The sequence below is a fragment of the Borostomias antarcticus genome, assembly GCF_949987555.1.
Source record: "Borostomias antarcticus genome assembly, chromosome: 2".
Lineage (NCBI taxonomy): Eukaryota > Metazoa > Chordata > Actinopteri > Stomiiformes > Stomiidae > Borostomias > Borostomias antarcticus.
In genome coordinates, this window is record NC_140235.1 from 11,329,706 (window position 1) to 11,348,565 (window position 18,860).

Below are 18,860 nucleotides of genomic sequence, written 5' to 3' on the forward strand. Positions count from 1 at the left end.
ATAATCTTGAATCTCTTGTACTGTAGTAGTGAGTGAGAGAGCAGCAGCGTGGTCACCTGTGAGAGCGTGGACTGTGTGGGCTGGGCGGGGGTAGTGATTGGTGGGCGGAGGTGGGCAGGGGTAGTGATTGGTGGGTGGAGATGGGCGGGGGTAGTGATTGGTGGGCGGAGGTGGGCGGGGGTAGTGATTGGTTGACTGCGTGGGCTAAGTGGTGGTAGTGATTGGTTGGCAGAGATGGGCAGGGGTAGTGATTGGTGGTCGGGAGCGGCCAAGTTCATGTTGTTACTGAGCTGTAAATCTCTCTCCTCCTCCTCTCTTTTCCCCTCGCTGTCCCAGTTCCCGAGGTGATTAATGCAGAAGTATTTGTTGTTGGGAACAATAGGCGTGTGGAGCTGGCTGGGACGGGGAGACACAACAAGTGCACCTCATTTCTAAACACTCTCCAGTCCTCCACACTCGATCATCCACCCTGAGCTCCAGCCTCCAGCGTGGACCTGAGGATGACGGCGGGTCCTGTGTTTTGGTTGCGTTTGACTCATCGTGCCCGGAGACGGGTGACCTGGTTGTAACATGTTGAGTCGCCCCCCTCCCCGCTCCGTGTTGAGCCTGGCTGGTGCAGGTTGTGGGTGCCGGGGCGCTGGTGCAACGTAGCCTCAGTCCCCTGTACTTGCGTGCCTAGCTGAGCTCTTCGTCTGGCTCAGGAACGCCTGTCAGTGTGTGTGTGTGGGACCCAGTGATGTAACTCTGACTCAGGCCGTGTGCGTCAGCTGCTGCCGGCCAACTATTGAAGAGAGAAATTGGATTGGAGGAGTGAGGGAGTGAGTGAAGGAATGAAGAGAAGGGAGCAGATAGTAAAAAAAAAAAAAAAAAGTCTTCCTTTTTTTCATTTGCCAACATGGCTGCATGTTTATTTCATATCTGGGCCTATTTCTGTCTCAGCGGAGGCGTGTTCCGTGTTGGAATCTGCTCACGTAAGCCTCTCAGGCAGTTTGTGTGCCATAGACGGCCTCGAAAGCCAAGCTGGAAGAAGCTATGCAAAAACTTAATTTGGAATTTGACATAAAAATGATCACTCAAGGGAATAACATGAATGATCATTCAAGGCAGGGTGTAATAGTATCACTCAAGACCAGGGGAGTAGATTCACTTTTATTCCCATGGGCTTTTTTCACCTCAAAGGGGCCCCTAGCCTGTCTGTCAATGAAAAATATGTTTCTAATAATATATTCATTAAAATAGCCTATTGAATTTATCTTAATTTGTACAAACTGAAACATATAGCTGTGATTTACTGGAGCTATACAGTATAAACGTACTTCTACATGAGACGGTTTTCCACAAAAGACATGTTCTTTAATATAAGGAGGAGACTAGGCTAAACATGACAGCACTTCCAGGTATCAACTGCAGTTACGTAGTCACCAGTAGTAGTTGCTAGAACTCCACAACAAATACTATAGCCATACTAATGTAAGACAAATCACTAGGCTCAATAGGCTATATAATAGGCAACATGTCAGGTAAAGGCTATAAACCTAATAATCCAATGTAGACTAGTTCAACACATGAAAAAAGTCCTCCCTCTCAGTCGTTTCTCTCTCAATAAAACGCATTGCCAGATTTGAGAGACGATTCTCACTCATTGAAGACCTTAGATATGTTTTAATTAGTTTAAGATGACTGAAAGTGCACTGCCTGTGCTCTGCTTATGGGAATAGTGAGATAGAGCTGATATAAAGAAGGTCCTCGTCGTCACTGGTGTCATTATCAGGATACTTGCTAACATGATCCCCGAGATTCCCCTCTTCACCTTTTTGTCCTATCTTTTCACTTAAGAGTGACATTTATTTCTTTGTTTTTCCATTTTTTATGTCACTTCAATATCAGTTGAGAGCGTAAGGTAACGTTAGGGCCCAGCCTACGGTAGCCTAGAAAGTGCATTCGGCTCTTAGAATTGTTTGAATGTGTAAAATGTGGATAGGGACATATAGCCTAACAGAATGGTTCAGTGTATTTATTCATTGATGTTATTGATTTTACATGTAGGCTATGTTCTTATTTACCCAATTAATAGCCTTGCTTCCATGTGCTTCAATCGTTGAACTCAACCCGCCCGCCTTTTTTTCCCGCCACAATATATCCTCTAGGGCAGGGGTGTCAAACTCTGGCCCGCGGGCCAAATTTGGCCCGCAGTGTAATTATATTTGGCCCGCGAGGCAATACCAAATGACTACTAGAGCTGGCCCGCCAGTATTATACAGCGCATTCACCGCTAATACTACAAATCCCATAATGCTCTGCTGTTGGTTTGGCGCGTCAATCAAGACAGGACCCAGAAACGCCCTCTCTTCTGTGACAGTAGTCATAGCAATCTCATACTACAACTGTAACCGTGTTACCCCTTCTTAAAAATGGCGAAAAGAAACGCAGAAAACAGAAGCTTTACGTTATGTAACGTCTCACTGTGATAGAGACACCTGTGTTGACCTAGCCGGCCGCTGTGTTTGCTCTGTTCCCGTTCATTCAATCCTGTCTGCCTTCTTGCCGGCCTGTCTGCCTGGCTGTCTGTCTGCATGCCGGCTGTAGGAAGGTCAGGGTTTTACAAGCTTCTCTACTGAGCAGATGGAGCACCAACACTTGTGTCTGAGGGTGTATTCACATATGTTAGTGCACACCATTGATGCGCACCAAAAGCGAAAGTGATAAGTGCATATTCAATGTTAAAGCAAAACTTGTTTGGGTCCATATTAAAATTTTCATTTGTTCAATGTTGGCCCGCGACTTTGTTCAAGTTTTAAATTTTGGCCCACTGTGTATTTGAGTTTGACACCCCTGCTCTAGGGCATGGGTTCCCAAACTCCATCAATGTGGGCCTCCCCTCTGAAAACAGTGACACACCCGCGCCCCCCCCCCAACCGCCCAAATTTGTCCATAAAAAAAAAAAAGACCTTTAAAATCACGTTTCATTCATAAAAACCATAGAAAATTCTAAAATAAAAAAACATGTTTTTCCTTTTTTTTTTTTTTTTAAACATCCCTCCGCGCCTCCCTTGAATTTCTTTGGGGCCCCCCAGGGGAGGCCAGCCTCACAGTTTGGGAATGCCTGCTCTAGGGGGCCCGTGGGTTCACAGACCCCACGCACCCTATGCAGATTACACTACTGCTTAAGACCATTCTGCTACACCTTCATATTCTTTCCTCCCCCCGATAGCTGTTTGCAGAGACGAGTTAGCCTGTGGGAGATGCTGTGGAAGTAACACCAATATAGGGCTACATACATTATCTGGATCTGAACCTTTTTGGGTTTCTGAATATGCTTTTAATCTCTCTCGTGTGTGTGTGTGTGTGTGTGTGTGTGTGTGTGTGTGTGTGTGTGTGTGTGTGTGTGTGTGTGTGTGTGTGTGTGTGTGTGTGTGTGTGTGTGTGTGTGTGTGTGTGTGTGTGTGTGTGTGTGTGTGTGTGTGTGTGTGTGTGTGTGTGTGTGTGTGTGTGTGTGTTTGTTTGTTTGTTTGTTTGTTGCAGGCCCAGATAGCGTTCCTCCAGGGTGAGAGGAAAGGCCAGGAGAACCTGAAGAAGGATCTGGTGAGGAGAATCAAGATGCTGGAGTTCGCCCTCAAACAGGAGAGGTCAGCACCCTGCCCCCTGACATACACCCCCCTGACACACACCACCCTGACCCCTGACACACACCACCCTGACCCCTGACACACACCACCCTGACCCCTGACACACACCACCCTGCCCCCTGACACACACCACCCTGCCCCCTGACACACACCACCCTGACCCCTGACACACACCACCCTGACCCCTGACACACACCACCCTGACCCCTGACACACACCACCCTGACCCCTGACACACACCACCCTGACCCCTGACACACACCACCCTGACCCCTGACACACAGCACCCTGACCCCTGACTAGGGCTGGGAGTCCGAACTTCGGGATTCGAATATAATTCGAATATTGACAGAAATACTGGTATTCGAACGAATATTAGGCAGCCCTTAATATTCGAACCTGTAAGTTTTGTAAATGTCTTGGCTAGCAAACGTTGCTTTTGATTCAGATTCAGAGGGTTTTTCACGCCTGGTTAAGTTGCAATCGCGAGCTCATTAGCAAGGCTATTGGACCTGTAGGAGGTGACGTTAGTTAGCACTTAGTTAGCAGAACAATGGCCTCGCCAACGCCCACAATCACGCTGGAGGAGATCGAAATCTATACCCCTAGACTGGGTTGCACCAGTTTGTCTAAACCCAAGCATTTAGTCACGCCTAAACACTGACTAAACTCTTAGTTGCTACTAGTTAGTCGCATATTACTTGGTATCTTATTTCGGTTGCACCACGGCAATTTAGGCGTTGTCTTAACTAGTAGGCCTAACTACTAACTAGTTACTAAAAAATAGTCGTTGTATGACTGTGACGGCAGGATCCAAATAGCCAATCGGTAAGCAAGTAAAAATGTAAACAAGGAGGTTGATCGCCCTTACCCAGCCCTTACCAAGGAGCTTGGGCCGTGTCCGAATGTCCATATTACATACTATATAGTACATACTGCAACTCGCCTACTACATACGATTTAGTACATACCTGTACTACTCCACGAAAACATGTTTAGTATGCGAGATAAATGTAGCATGCTTCACGAGTCATCCAGTGAAAGCGACGGGCTCCGGCTCGCATATGCGATTCATGTTAAACTTACAACAATATTGAGCTAGCCAGGCATTTGAGTTGGTCATCCAACACAGGCTCGATCCTCACCTTTCTGTATAATCCAATTCCTTTGCCTCGTTTAGCACCAGCTGCAACACTCTCCTCCAAATTCATTATCTCCGTTAGCAAGGCTAACGTTGCACTCTGTAGCTTGTGCTTATTATTATTATTGGACTTGGTGCTTGTGCAGTGGAGGGGTTCTTTTGGGGGAGTTAGCCGTTGGATTGTTATGCTTAAATTATCCTAGCCAGCTAGTTCCCAAGCTTGTTTGATAACCTTTGATTCAGACATAACGTAGGCTGCCTGGTACAGTCCACTGATAACGTAGGCTGCCTGGTACAGTCCACTGACCAGTTGCTGGTTAACTATGAGGATCCCAGCCGACCGTTGCATCCTCCCAACCCGCAACGGAGGGTTATCAACTCGGCTGGGACTCCCCCTCTCATCGCTAACCAGCAACTGAGCCAATTGAGCTAAAGGTGGTTAGCTAGCTCGATCGTGAAATTACTCAAACTTATTAAATATGACACCAATAAGCACACCGGTGCCAATAGTTAGCTTAATCTTGATAACTAAGACATCTGCTAAAAATAATAATTTTTCCACCGACAGATTTAGCTACAATGTTTCAGCCCACCTCCGTCCTAATAGCAGAGTTGAAGACGCTACTTCCTCGCACTAGTCATCACTTACACCACCTCCCAGGGTGGTGTACATATTTAGTTGTAGGAACTAGTCGTGAGTGGTGCAACCCATTTAAATTTAGTAGTGACCAAATCTCGAATTAGTCACCACTTAGGTTATAGGCCTAGTCACCACTTAGTACTGGTGCAACCGGCTCCTGGTTGACGAGGGTTGTTGAGTCTTACATACTGCAGCCATATAGCCCATAATGGCAAGTTCTGATTTAGCCTAGGCTACATGTTTGATTAATGGGATATACATCCTACTACCTTTATTTATCTTTTATTTGTCTTTCAGTACCTAGCCTGACTGTCTTATTTTTATTTATTTTTGTCAAACAGTGAAAACCTACTGTTCAAGCCAGGGTCTGACATAAATTAAAAGAACGGTTGTTGACAAAGACTTGTATTTGCTTCTGAAAACATCATTGCTTATCGATATTGCTTATGATACAATGCCCACTAGTGGACAGAATGTGCACAACTTTATTTTAATACCTAGGTAGGTCTTTCTGTAAGAATTTAATGGTAAAAATATTATTAATAATAATTCGAATATATTCGAATATTATTATTAATAAATAAACGAACTTCGTATATGATTTTGGGGCAAAAGTCCCAGCCCTACCCCTGACACACACCACCCTGACCCCTGACCCCTGACACACACCACCCTTCCCCCCACATGTCAACACACCACCCTGACCCCTGCCCCCTGACACACACCACCCTGACCCCTGACACACACCACCCTGACCCCTGACACACACCACCCTGCCCCCTGACACACACCACCCTGCCCCTTGACACACACCACCCTGCCCCCTGACACACAGCACCCTGACCCCTGACCATGACACACCACCCTGACCCCTGACCCCTGACACACACCACCCTGACCCCTGACACACACCACCCTGACCCCTGACACACACCACCCTGCCCCTTGACACACACCACCCTGACCCCTGACACACACCACCCTGCCCCCTGACACACAGCACCCTGACCCCTGCCCCCTGACACACACCACCCTGACCCCTGACACACACCACCCTGCCCCATGACATACACCACCCTGCCCCCTGACACACACCACCCTGCCCCTTGACACACACCACCCTGACCCCTGACACACACCACCCTGACCCCTGACACACACCACCCTGACACTGACACACACCACCCTGACACTGACACACACCACCCTGACACCGACACACACCACCCTTCCCCCCACATGTCAACACACCGTCATGCGTATGGTCAGGGCCGGATCGGCTGGGGAACGCTCTTCTAGGCTCACAGCAGCACTCGCATGATAAGCATCTGCGAGGGAATGTGTTGTATTTTGAAGGCCGGGGTCACACCAACCTCAGCCAAACACAGCAGACAATACAATACAGGACATATTGTGAGATATTGCATTACTCTTCTTACAATAGAGCTGAAGGAGCTACTACCACTCCATCCCCCGCTCCCCGGAGGGGATCCTGAGGGCAGAGGGAATCAGTTTAAAACATGAATAATGGATCAATGATTGAATTCTATCCTTCATTTTGTATATCTGTATCTGTTCCCTGTCACGTTATGTATACTTGTGCTTTATAAATCAAAAATATATGTATATTTTTAATGTATTGATACGAGGGGCAGGAAAATCTATATAGTGTAAATATCACAATACTCAGCAGAATTGTTTGTTTTTTTTGCACAGCCCTGGTCCAGACAGTGGTTGAATAGTTCAGCTTATTTGACAATAAAGAATTAAGACATCGGATGATTACATCACTGCTTCAAAACATTGTCAAGGGGATTGAAGCACAATGAAGTGTCAGGCTTATTTCCATGGCGGACCCTGATGTGTTGACCGGCGTGGTCTCTAGAGGAGGGCAGTGTGCTGGCAGGGGGGTTCTGTTGGGAGCCTGATACGGATGACGCTGCACTGTCCTCAGGAGTCTGGAGGCTTGACAAGGTCATCAGAACAGCAGCAGAATTATTTAGACTGTCCTGAGTGTCCTCTCTCTCTCTCCCTCCCTCTCTCTCTTTCCCTCTCTTCCTCCCTCCCTCTCCCTCTCTCCCTCGCACTCTCTTCCTCCCTCTCTCTCTCCCTCTGTCTCTCTCTCTCCCTCCATCTCTCTCTTTCCCTCTCTCTCTCTCTCTCTCTCCCTCGCTCCCTCTATCTCTCTCTTTCCCTCTCTCTCTCCCTCCCTCCCTCCCTCCCTTCCTCTCTCTCTCCCTCCCTCTGTGCACCACTGTGTCAGCTCGCCTCTGCACCGCATGTCCCCATAGTAACACCAATGACACACATCCCCCCCCCCCCCTCTGGACCCGGGATATGTGGATGATGTCACCCCCCCTCCAGGCCCTCTCTCCCTGTGTCTCTCTCTCTCTTTGTCTCCTCTTTCACACTCTTCCTGGCAGACTTGTTTACACTTCAAGCTTCCTTCCTTCTGCTCCCCATTGTCCTCTCCAGAGACACGTCCACTGCTGCGCTGGTCCTCATGTTTCATCAGAGATGATGCAATGAGGGCCTGTGCTCGTTCCCACACTAAGCCAGCTCTGTGCATCGGTCAGCTCCAACTATGCAGATCGTCAGGCTGTCATGTCAACCTACTGTACATCAATAGAAAGTCGACCACACACTCTGGTGTGTTAAATCACCAGACAAGGAGGTGACTTGAGGGTCATGGAGACTTGAGGGACATGGAGACTTGAGGGACATGGAGACTTGAGGGACATGCAGACTTGAGGGACATGGAGACTTGAGGGACATGGAGACTTGGACGTGTTAGGAAGAGTCAGCCGCAGTATCTGAAGCCTAAAGGCTTCCTGTTGGATGGGAGCCGTGTGTATTAGTTTCACAGATCTCTTCTGTGTATTCACAGATCATGTGTTTGTGTTGTTTGTAGAAGGGACATGACAGGACTGAATGCTGATCTCTCTTGGTTCTTTTGTGCTTCGGTGAGCGTTTTTGGTGAATGAACATGGTGACGTGGGACGCTAGGCGGACGTCGAGCTCACATCAGTGAAGGCTTCTTTGTACTCATCTCTTCTGATTCCTTGGACCTCGTCCCTCCGTCAAAAGCCTCATCACTGATGCTCTGACAGCTGTTTTCCAGCGTTAAGGTGTTTTTTTCACTCGCCCAAAGTCCATTTTTACTTGCCCCATATACAAATTGTCTTCAAAAATTGACAAATAATAATAATAATTGGCAAATGGTGCAAAACATAGTTGGAGTTTGGCCCTCGTCCTCTAACGCCGCCCAACTAAACTCCCTTGTCCAAGACGAGTGAAACGCTCGCTCGAGCTCGGGCTCATACGTCTTGTCTCGCCGCCCAGAACGTTAGCTGTGATACGACCGTGATCGAAAAGAAATGAGGAAATTCGGGGGTGAAAAATGATAATGCTAAAAATGACATTTGTTTGTTTTACTACTTGCCCGACGGGCAAAATCACTGTGTCTGTGAATCCTGTGGAAGAGAGAGCGGGAGAGGAGGAGGAGGAGGGAGGAGGAGGGAGGAGGAGGAGGCAGGAGGAGGAGGAGGAGGGAGGAGGGAGGAGGAGGGAGGAGGAGGAGGAGGAGGAGGCAGGAGGAGGAGGAGGGAGGAGGAGGAGGGGGGAGGAGGAGGAGGAGGCAGGAGGAGGAGGAGGAGGGAGGAGGAGGCAGGAGGAGGAGGGAGGAGGGAGGAGGAGGAGGAGGAGGCAGGAGGAGGAGGAGGGAGGAGGAGGAGGGGGGAGGAGGAGGAGGAGGCAGGAGGAGGAGGCAGGAGGAGGAGGAGGAGGGAGGAGGAGGCAGGAGGAGGAGGAGGAGGAGGAGGAGGAGGAGGAGGGAGGAGGAGGAGGAGGGGGGAGGAGGAGGAGGAGGCAGGAGGAGGAGGCAGGAGGAGGAGGAGGGAGGAGGCAGGAGGAGGAGGAGGAGGAGGGAGGAGGAGGCAGGAGGAGGAGGAGACATGCATCTAGACATGTGCTCCACTGGGTTTACACACACATACACGCTCGTGCACACACACACACGCACATACATGCACGCGCACACACATACACACACACACACACACACACACACACACACACACACACAACAACATGCTGACATGGACGTGTGCTGTCATGGCAGAAAGAATAACTACGCTCTTTATTCTTCAGTGGTTATGATGAGAACACCGGAGGAGCAGATGGACGTCGTGCGCCGTCACGCTGCCAGCTGCTCATAAAAGCACGGGACTCACTACAGTTGGAATGAATGTGTAACTTTTGTGTTACTAATCAGCATCTTTTTGTTGTCGTTTGTTTTTCCTGTCCTCCCCCCAGGGCAAAGTACCACAAGTTAAAATATGGAACAGAGTTGAACCAAGGTGACATGAAGCCCCCCAGCTACGACTCTGGTGAGTCTACGGTCCCAGAGAGCCCCGCCCTCCTCTCTCTCCGCTAGTAGATCAGCTACTGTACCATCGGCAGCATATCCGCCACCCAGGCTACATCATGTGACAGAATTCCTGTCGGCCCAAAGTTGTGAAAGTGCGTGGGTTTCACTCCTGTCGGGTCTTGTCTGTGTTAGCCAACAGTTTCATCGCGCTCGTGTGGTTTTTTTGTGGGAGCTGACATTCCAAAGGATGACGCTACACTCTGCCATGCCATTGTAAGACTGTAGTTTAGGCTCCCCTTGCATTGAGAGGGCATTCTCTGTGTCATGGCCTGTGTTTGAGTAATCCCCCCCCCCCCCCCCGCCATGTAAAAGAGTTCCTCCCATCATTTCCCGGTATTGTGTTGATGAAGGAGAGGGGGGGGGGGGGGGTGACATGGTGGTGCACCTGCCCGCCCCTCAGTCTCCTGAAGTACAGTATAGACAGTTTCAAGACAAGTCACTTCCCCTCTCGGCGACCGAGCAGCCCCCCACCCCCCCTCACACTCTCTCGCTCTCTCTCTCTTTCTCTCTCTCTTACACCTCATCGGCATCCTATCAACGGCATTCTGTTCTAACACTAAGAACAGCCCCTCTGCTCATTCAGAGCCAGAACAGAGTTGTTGAGTTTGGATGTTAGAGCGAGCCCAGCCCGAACACCCCATCAACACTTAGCGTTTGTATACACAGTGTTTAAATGTTATGATCATTACAACAATGTTAGCATTAAGTCACAAACTTTTTGAGGGTCAGGTTGGAGGTTGGGCGTGCTTATCAAGAATACTAGTATTCAGTCCTTTTGGCCCTAGCAGGTCCTGTGTTAGCGAGTGCATTTGGCCGGTCATGGCGCCTGGTTGGAGCACGACAGGCATTTTTAGGGTGTTTGATTAAAAAGCTTTATTAAACATTGAACTGCTCCACTGTGACTGGAGAACACTGTTCCTAATGAGCGGTAGTCTACGGAGTTCTACTGAGGTGTCCCTACTCCCCCTACAAGGTTTTACTAAGACGTCTACTCTTCTGAGTGGTACTGTAATTTCCTAATTGGCGTCTGTGTTGGGGTAGGTAACACAATTAGGCCAAACATTTGCGCCTTACTCACCCTGATTAACCGAAGCTCGTATGACCCTCAGTACAGCTGACGTGGCTTTGATGGAAGGTTATTCTAACATGGAAAATCTAACGTTAAAAGTTAATGATCTCTCTGAGTCTGGCCTGCAACTGAATATCAATATTTCCATCACAGTCGTGCTCCAGTGACCTGAATAAGGAGAAGCAGAGAAAACAAACTGCCTGCCTTAATTAGACCCGTTGGGCTCATTCTGCAACCCAGAGACTGTATGAATGGCATGTTGCTGCAAGGTCTCCTCTGCATGACTAACTAACGTGGTGGTTTGTTTACAGACTAGGATTAAGTGTGTGTGTGTGTGTGTGCGTGTGCGTGTGCGTGTGCATGTGCGTGTGTCTCTTGTCCCTCTCCCAGATGAGGCCAATGAGAACGAGGCACCTGGGTCACTCAACAACCAGCTGTCCTGGAAGCAGGGTCGACAGCTCCTCAGACAGTACGTAGAGACGCACACACACACACGCACACACACACACACATGCATGCACGCATGCACACAGACACACCCTGTGCCCTTCACAGGTCGTAGGCATTCAGGCAGCCTGATCCACTAGCAGCGCTCAGTCTTTTGTCTGAGAGGTGCCAGATAGACAGACGGCTGCTACATCATCGCTGTACTTCAGCATGAAAACCCATCATGGAGTACAGCTCCCTCACCTGGACACCGCTGGTTATGACACCCTCTCTGTCCTCTGCTCTGAGCTCAGCTAATTCAGCCTCAGACTCCAGCCGGTGTGAAGGTGGGTGGCACAGGGTGGGGGGAGGCGGGGGGGGGGGGGGGGAGGGGGGTGGTGGGAGGCTCTATCACGGACACAGATCACGCTTGCCTTACTCACGCCTCATCTGTCCCAGTGAATAGCCGGGATCATTTATTCATGAGTGTGTGTCAAGTGACAGATCAATACACCCCACCCTCCCCCGTAGTACATATCCAGTTCCGACCAATTAGAGCTTCCGCTGCGGGGTGTGGCCTCAGTGTGAGGCAGCGTGACCCCAGCGCGCCGGACCTGTCGTTGACCGCTAGCTTACTAAGTGTAAGAGGACACCACCGGAGCGGGCGGCCTGTAAAGAGGACTGCTCGTCGGTCAGCACTGTCTGAGAGCATGCCATGTCTGAGAGCTGCGTATTGATGATGTATCAGTGAGCTTTCACCTCTCGGGATAACGTCTCCACAGCTGCTGCTGCCAGAAAACGTGCGCAAGGCTGCGGCATTCGTGATGACGGAACTCGGGAAGCGAGGAAGATTTATAGGCGGTGTCAGATTTGATTTGCCGACCAGTGGAATTCCCAGATCAGGATCAGACTAGTCTGGAGTAAAACGCCACAAAACATGGGTGTAGGGGTGGAGCCAGCGGCTGCCTTGCAAATCCAGCTGCGTTTGAACATATTTCATCAGTAGTGTGTAGTCGGTACTAAACATCCAACCCAGAAAGAAGAGAACTGTAGCTAGCCAACTCTGTGAAGTGAGTTAACATGAAAGAAAGTCCAAGTAGCCTGAATCGTATGTGCCAGATATGTTACCGACAGTTCGCATGAATGCAGGACTTGCCAGTGACCAATCAGAGGCCAAATCAGCTCCCCGCACAGTCCAATCAATCTCCACGCACAAAATCCAAATCTTCCCATTGGTCTCCACGAATATCATTGTATTTTCACAGAAGTTCTCTCTGCAGCAAGAGCTTCTGGGTACTGGATCAGACCAGCCCTGATTGGGACAGAAGCCTGTTATCTCCTTCACAGCGCCCCCTTGTGTTGTTGTTGCTGCAGGTACCTGCAGGAGGTGGGCTACACGGACACCATCCTGGATGTCAAGTCCAAGAGGGTGAGGGCCCTGCTGGACCTGGGAGGGGAGGGGTCGGGGGGGCGGGCCGGGGAGCGGACGGGGACCGAGCCCCTGGTCAACGGCACAGACACGGCGCCCAAGGACACGGGCACTGGAGGGTGAGTGGTACAGCAGTGGCGCTTAGAGAGATCCGTGGTGTGAGAGAAACCGCAATGTTAGCGTTTGCTCTATGAGGGGCACTGAAGGTAACCTGACGCGCCGGATCGTTTGTTTCACTCAACCATCTGGGAAAGCTTTGTTGGAAGCTGTTTGGAAAAGGGCAGGTACTTTCAAAAATACTTGGCAGGTGATTGGACGAACCATCTATCTATCACCATCTCTCACGTGCTAACTTCAACCGCTCGTTCGTGTTTGCTCATAGAATGCTCGTTTTCTGATCTGGCACAAGCAGATCTCTAATGGAGAGTATCTGGCCTGATTTTGCGAGAGAAATAGAACGTGAGCTGGCAAAATCAGGACGGTCTCGCTGGCGAAATCAGGACGGTCTCGCTGGCGAAATCAGGACGGTCTCGCTGGCGAAAACTAGGACGGTCTCGCTGGCGAAATCAGGACGGTCTCACAAGGCTCACGGTGGACGGGGTCTGAAGAGACGGATGAGGCGGCGCGTCCTCCGTACACGCTGATAGCTGGCCGGGGACGCCCCACCATCATTCTATTAATGTCATCATGTGATCGTAGCTGGCCGGGGACACTCCACCATCATTCTCCATGTGTGTGATAACGAGACAGCCGGGGGGCTACCAACCCGTCATCTGGCCTGTGGGTGGAAACGCCATGTTGCTAACGTTACTTCCGCCAGACTCTGTCAAGCCAACGGAGTCATGATTTAATCACGTAGGAAGAATTTGAATCAAAAACATGACGATTTTATACTCAAGACCATTTGCGGCAGTGGATGAACAATATCGAAATAGCTGGGAGGGGGACAGTTCTGTGTGTTTGTGTTGATGTGTGTGTGTTTGTGTTTATGTGTGTGTGTTTGTGTGTGAGATTGTGTTTATGTGTGTGTGTTTGTGTTTATGTGTGTGTGTTTGTTTTTATGTGTGTGTGTGTGTGTTTGTGTGTGTGTTTATGTGTGTGTGTTTGTGTTTATGTGTGTGTGTTTGTGTTTATGTGTGTGTGTTTGTGTTTATGTGTGTTTGTGTGTCTGTGCAGGAAAACGGAGCTCTCCGACTCGAGCGCTGTGCTGGAGGCCTTCAAGTTCATCGAGAGCGCCGGCGTAGATTTCAGCGACGAGGAGGAGGACGAGGACAGCGAGGGGAGGGACCGAACCAACATGGAGACAAGGACGGTAAAGATATACACACACACACACACACACACACACGTGCACACACACACACACACACACACACACACTAGGGCTGTCAACTGAGCTCAGAAATGATATTCGACTTTCTCTCCTATATAATTTCCGAAAATCGAATTCGATTATTGGTATTATATAATTTAGCATTGAAAATGACACATACGATGGAAGCACTTCTAAGCACGAGGGCGCTCGCCACCTATTGTCATGAACAAGCACCAATGGAACTTCCGTGTCCATCTGTGTTCACAGGATTCAAGTATTATGCATTTTTTCTTGTGTTGTGGTCCCTGTGCTAGATCATGAGGAAGAAGCCGTCAGCGCCGGCGTCGCCCGGCCCGTCTCCCAGCATGGACACCAGCGAGGACCCAGACGCAGAGGAAGCTCTGAAGGGCTTCGACTTCCTGTCCAGCCCCGACGACATGGACACCTCGCCAGAGTCCCGGAGCGCCGGGGACGGTACTGACTGGGGTGAGCCTGGGAGGGGGGAGGAGGCGGAGGATCTAGGGGGGGGGGGGGGGTTGGGGTGGGGTTAGGGGGCAACGGAGGACACTGGGGGTTGTCGTTTTTACAATATTCGCGAGCGTGGTTGGGTTAAGTCACTAATGTTAAAACACTATTACTTCATAAGACCATTCGTTGCTCAAAAAGCGACAACCTTTTTTCACGCAGCCGATTTGACACACAGTGAGCCTAATCACTTCAAGTACGTAATCATTTAAAGTACAGTAGTTTCATCTTGAGCAAAGCCTGTTTGGAAGCCATTGAACAGTTAGCTGTTTCTTCCTGGTCTGAGCTGTCGTTTGTCCACAGGTTGCAGAGTTCTGTTTTCAACATCCATACACCACGGCATACGTCAATCACAAGTCATGACTTTTGAGTTTCTCTGTATTAACCATTTGTGTGTGGTCTCTTCAATTGTGTGTGTCCCCCCCCCCCCCACCCCCACCCACCCCAAAATCAGTCTGTGACGACAATGTCTGTTCCACCCTTGTGTTTATATGTGAAGCGGAATCAACTCGGTTCTCTTTGTGCTTGTGTATGTTATGACATCGGCCCCGGCAGTAGTCCTTAGGAGAAGTGATCTGGACGCACTGGTGGGTTGTTCCTTTGGACTCTTAGAATTGAAATTCGGATAAGCTTCAATTGACAAGTACGTGTTGTGCTGATGAAGGAACAGCCCAGCTTGCATCACGTCCCTTCCCTGGACACACACACGCACACACACACACACACACAGATTATAGCGATGGAAGCGGAGAGCTGATGGAGTTCAGGGCCTGTTCATCTCCACAGTCAGTGACCCCTCTGGACTGTCCTGGTCCTCTCAGTCCCGGTCAGAGCTAAACTCTGGACCCTGACCTCACTGTTGTCGTGGTTGTGGCGGGTCTCTTTTTTCCGCCCACCCTACAGGTTTATCAGCCTACTCTCCTCGAGGCCTTCTACCTCCCTTTAACACTCCTACTCACAACCCTGGTCTCCGGGCAGCGTTGGGGGCGCGGTCTCCCAGCTGGGCCTGGAGGCCGGACGGAAGGCCCCGAGGGAGGCGGGGCGGGGCGGGGCTGAAGCCTCCAGGAGAGTAGCTGTGTTGGACCCGGCCTCAGTATGCCGGGGCCCGGACAGGACAGGACAGGGCAGCACCTGAACAGCCTCTCGGTGTGGTTTTGTCCCCCTGTGTAGAGAAGGACGAGCAGGGTCCCATGTCCGAGGCCTGGGACGTGGATCAGGGGCTGATCACCAAGCTCAAGGAGCAGTACAGAAAGGAACGCAAGGGGAAGAAGGGGGTGAAGAGTAAGTCCTCTCACGGGCATCCACGCCTTCCTCCGCTGTCTCTCTGTTGAGCCTGACTTTGACAAATTAAACCCAAAACAATAACGACAACAACAACAACAACAACAAAAAAGCCTCAAATCAAGAACGAGCATCTGTTTGTTTTTTTCTGTTTTTTAGCGTCTCATTCTGCCTTCCGCCTGCCCACTCGGCTTCGCGCTGTCCTCAACCTTCGTGTGTTTGTGTCTTTGTGTCTATCTGTGTGTGTGTGTGTGTGTTCCATTGCGTCTGTGAGCCATTTGTCTCCCTCTATGTAGAGATTACCATGTGTCTTTATCTTTCCGTCGTCACTGTTTTACCTCATTGCGTGCTGCTCTCCATCCTCCACCACCATGTTTTATAAACCTCATTTTGTATCCATCCACTCCAGGATCATTAGTAGTCTGTACCCTCGGCCCCAGACTAGAATATACGCTTTATATTGCCATCTCTAACAAGTACAGGTACATTGGAATTCTTGTTATTGCTTGTCCTCACAATATCAGTCTTGGGTACGCAGCTAGACATGATAAGGTTCCCAATCTGGTAATGTACTCTCCGTACTAGTCTAGCAGTCTACCCTCTGTAGCCTCCTGCCCTCTACGCTGCAGTATTCACTGTCAGAGCTTAACAGTGTGGATGCACTGCTCCATCTACCCATCATCATGATTCCAGAGTTATGGAAGGGTTGCGCTTTTCAACATTGATTCCAGTAAAAGCCTTTTTTTTTCTTTCCCCCCCCCCTGTGAGTCTAGTGAGATTCAAAGGCTAAGCGAATCACCCTGCACTCAACATAATAGCCATCTTCTGATGGAGACTTGAGTGCTTACAGTATATTAATATATATATATATATATATATATATATATATATATATATATATATAGCAAGCATAGCACTTGAAGACTCCACTTTGCAGCTTTGAAGGACGAGTCTGCAGTGTTCCTGGTGCGTGTGATGCTGCAGCTGTATCAGCAGTGGTACCAGCAGTGGTACCAGCAGCCCGCTTACGGAGAGAATACACAGAAACCAGAGAGGACTCCGTCACGGTGTTCGTCTGATCCAGTCCAAGTTCATTTTCGATGACTTCTGTCTTACTTTTGCTTCATACTGCGGTTTATTTGATGGAATTCTAATTGTATTCATCTCAGCTTGCTCCTCTGCGGTGGGTGTGAGGGTGGTGATTTGTCGGGGGGGGTATTTTAGCAGGGACAGCAGAGTGCTACCTTGCCAGCTGTGTAAGCCCCCACACCCCCCACCCGCTCCCACCCCTTGCAACGATTCTGCCCCCCACACTCACCCACCTCCTGGCTCTTCTTCCCCCTCAGTTCAGTTAACACGGACTCTCTCAGCTGCCCTTCCTTCTCTCCCGACAGCGTTTCCTTTTCTCCGTTTTAACATTCATCCTTTAACACGTTTTAAATCCGCTCGTCACGCCTTTCTTTCTCCCACAGCTGCCCTAAGTTTCATTTGGCCGTCTCTCTCTGTCCCCTCGACCTGACCTCCCTGACCCCGTTCCCCTCCTCCTCCTCCTTCTCTCTGGAGGTGTTGTGTGCTGACGTTGTCCCCCTCCCTCCCCCCCCCCCCTCCTCCGGCTGCCGGAACACAGGGCCCAACCGCTCCAAGCTGCAGGACATGCTCGCCAACCTGAGAGACGCGGAGGACATGTCTCCCGCGCAGCCCCCCCCCGCCGCCCCCCAGGCCCGGCCCAACGCCGCACGCTTTAACGAGCACGAGGGGATCCGGACCGACGAAGGTACCCGGCCCGTCCGGCTCCCTGTCGGGTCAGCTAGTCCGACTAACCAATAGGAACACGGTCGTTGATGATCAATGTCTCTGTGGTCTTTTACCCAGCCGAGCCTTATATCCGCCTGGCTCTGATTCTGGCTGGGACACAGTGAGTGCCAGGTCATTGAATCGATGGGTGGTTGTGGCTGACTGTGGTGTTTTGGCCCCCCTCCCCCCAGTGGAGGCGCTGACCTTCCCGCCCACCTCAGGGAAGTCGTTCATCATGGGGGCCGACGAGGCCATGGAGAGCGAGCTGGGGCTCGGGGAGCTGGCCGGCCTCACCGTGGCCAACGAGGCCGACAGCCTGGCCTACGACGTGAGTAGAGGAGGACGCTATTTAGTATTTGATGTTCATATTGTTCACATTTGACTTGGATCTTTATTCAGAATTTTCTACTGTGTGTCTGTATACTATGTTTTTAGGCTACGGGGTGCTTAAATTTCCTTCTGGATGAATAAAGTTTCTTTCCTTCCTTCCTTCCTTCCTTCCTTCCTTCCTTCCTTCCTTCCTTCCTTCCTTCCTTCCTTCCTTCCTTCCTTCCTTCCTTCCTTCCTTCCTCCCTCCCTCCCTCCCTCCCTCAGTAATAAACAGTTTGTTGACATCCTAGTTAGCAAGCACTGGCCAGGATCACCACCCTCTGCCTTTGTTCAACACCAGTGTCTTTTCCCACCCTCAGATCGGCAACAGTAAGGAAGCTCTGAGGAAGACATGGAACCCCAAGTTCACCCTGCGGAGCCACTTCGACGGGATCCGGGGCCTGGCCTTCCACCCCGTAGAACCGGTGCTGGTCACGGCGTCCGAGGACCACACGCTCAAGATGTGGAACCTACAGAAGACCGCTCCCGCCAAGAAGTGAGAGCCCCCACCCCTCCAGCTCTGACGGCGCGATGTGCACACACACACCTGTGTATGACTTAAGGTCTTGGACTTGCATGCGTTGTCCGTGTCCTTACACATACATGTAGCTGGTTTATGACAAGCCCATTTCTCTCTGTCTACAGGAATGCGTCTTTAGACGTGGAGCCGATCTACACTTTCAGAGCTCACAGGTAAACACTAACCCTCATGGATGTACGATATAACTTACAAACAAGTTCAGGTTTGGCTGACGGCCTAGCGTTCAGCTGCCTAGCGTTCAGCTGCTGGGACAGCGTCAGTGATACTGCTGCCTC

General features: G+C 50.3%; 1 protein-coding gene across 2 annotated transcripts in view; it reads left to right on the plus strand.

The window, feature by feature from the left end:
• The window catches only part of LOC311327460 (striatin-like), a 30,811-nt gene that overhangs the window by 7,510 nt on the left and 4,441 nt on the right, over positions 1-18,860 (plus strand). Inside the window, exons 2-12 of one of the 2 annotated variants that reach the window (XM_084460506.1) lie at positions 3,523-3,626; positions 9,722-9,795; positions 11,296-11,374; positions 12,706-12,879; positions 13,937-14,072; positions 14,390-14,561; positions 15,771-15,881; positions 17,509-17,655; positions 17,867-18,003; positions 18,365-18,540; positions 18,690-18,737. In XM_084460506.1, the coding sequence (XP_084316632.1) occupies positions 3,523-3,626; positions 9,722-9,795; positions 11,296-11,374; positions 12,706-12,879; positions 13,937-14,072; positions 14,390-14,561; positions 15,771-15,881; positions 17,509-17,655; positions 17,867-18,003; positions 18,365-18,540; positions 18,690-18,737 (1,358 nt within the window). The remainder of the gene's footprint in view (positions 1-3,522; positions 3,627-9,721; positions 9,796-11,295; positions 11,375-12,705; positions 12,880-13,936; positions 14,073-14,389; positions 14,562-15,770; positions 15,882-17,508; positions 17,656-17,866; positions 18,004-18,364; positions 18,541-18,689; positions 18,738-18,860) is intronic. The other variant, XM_084460507.1, reaches the window with a different exon arrangement.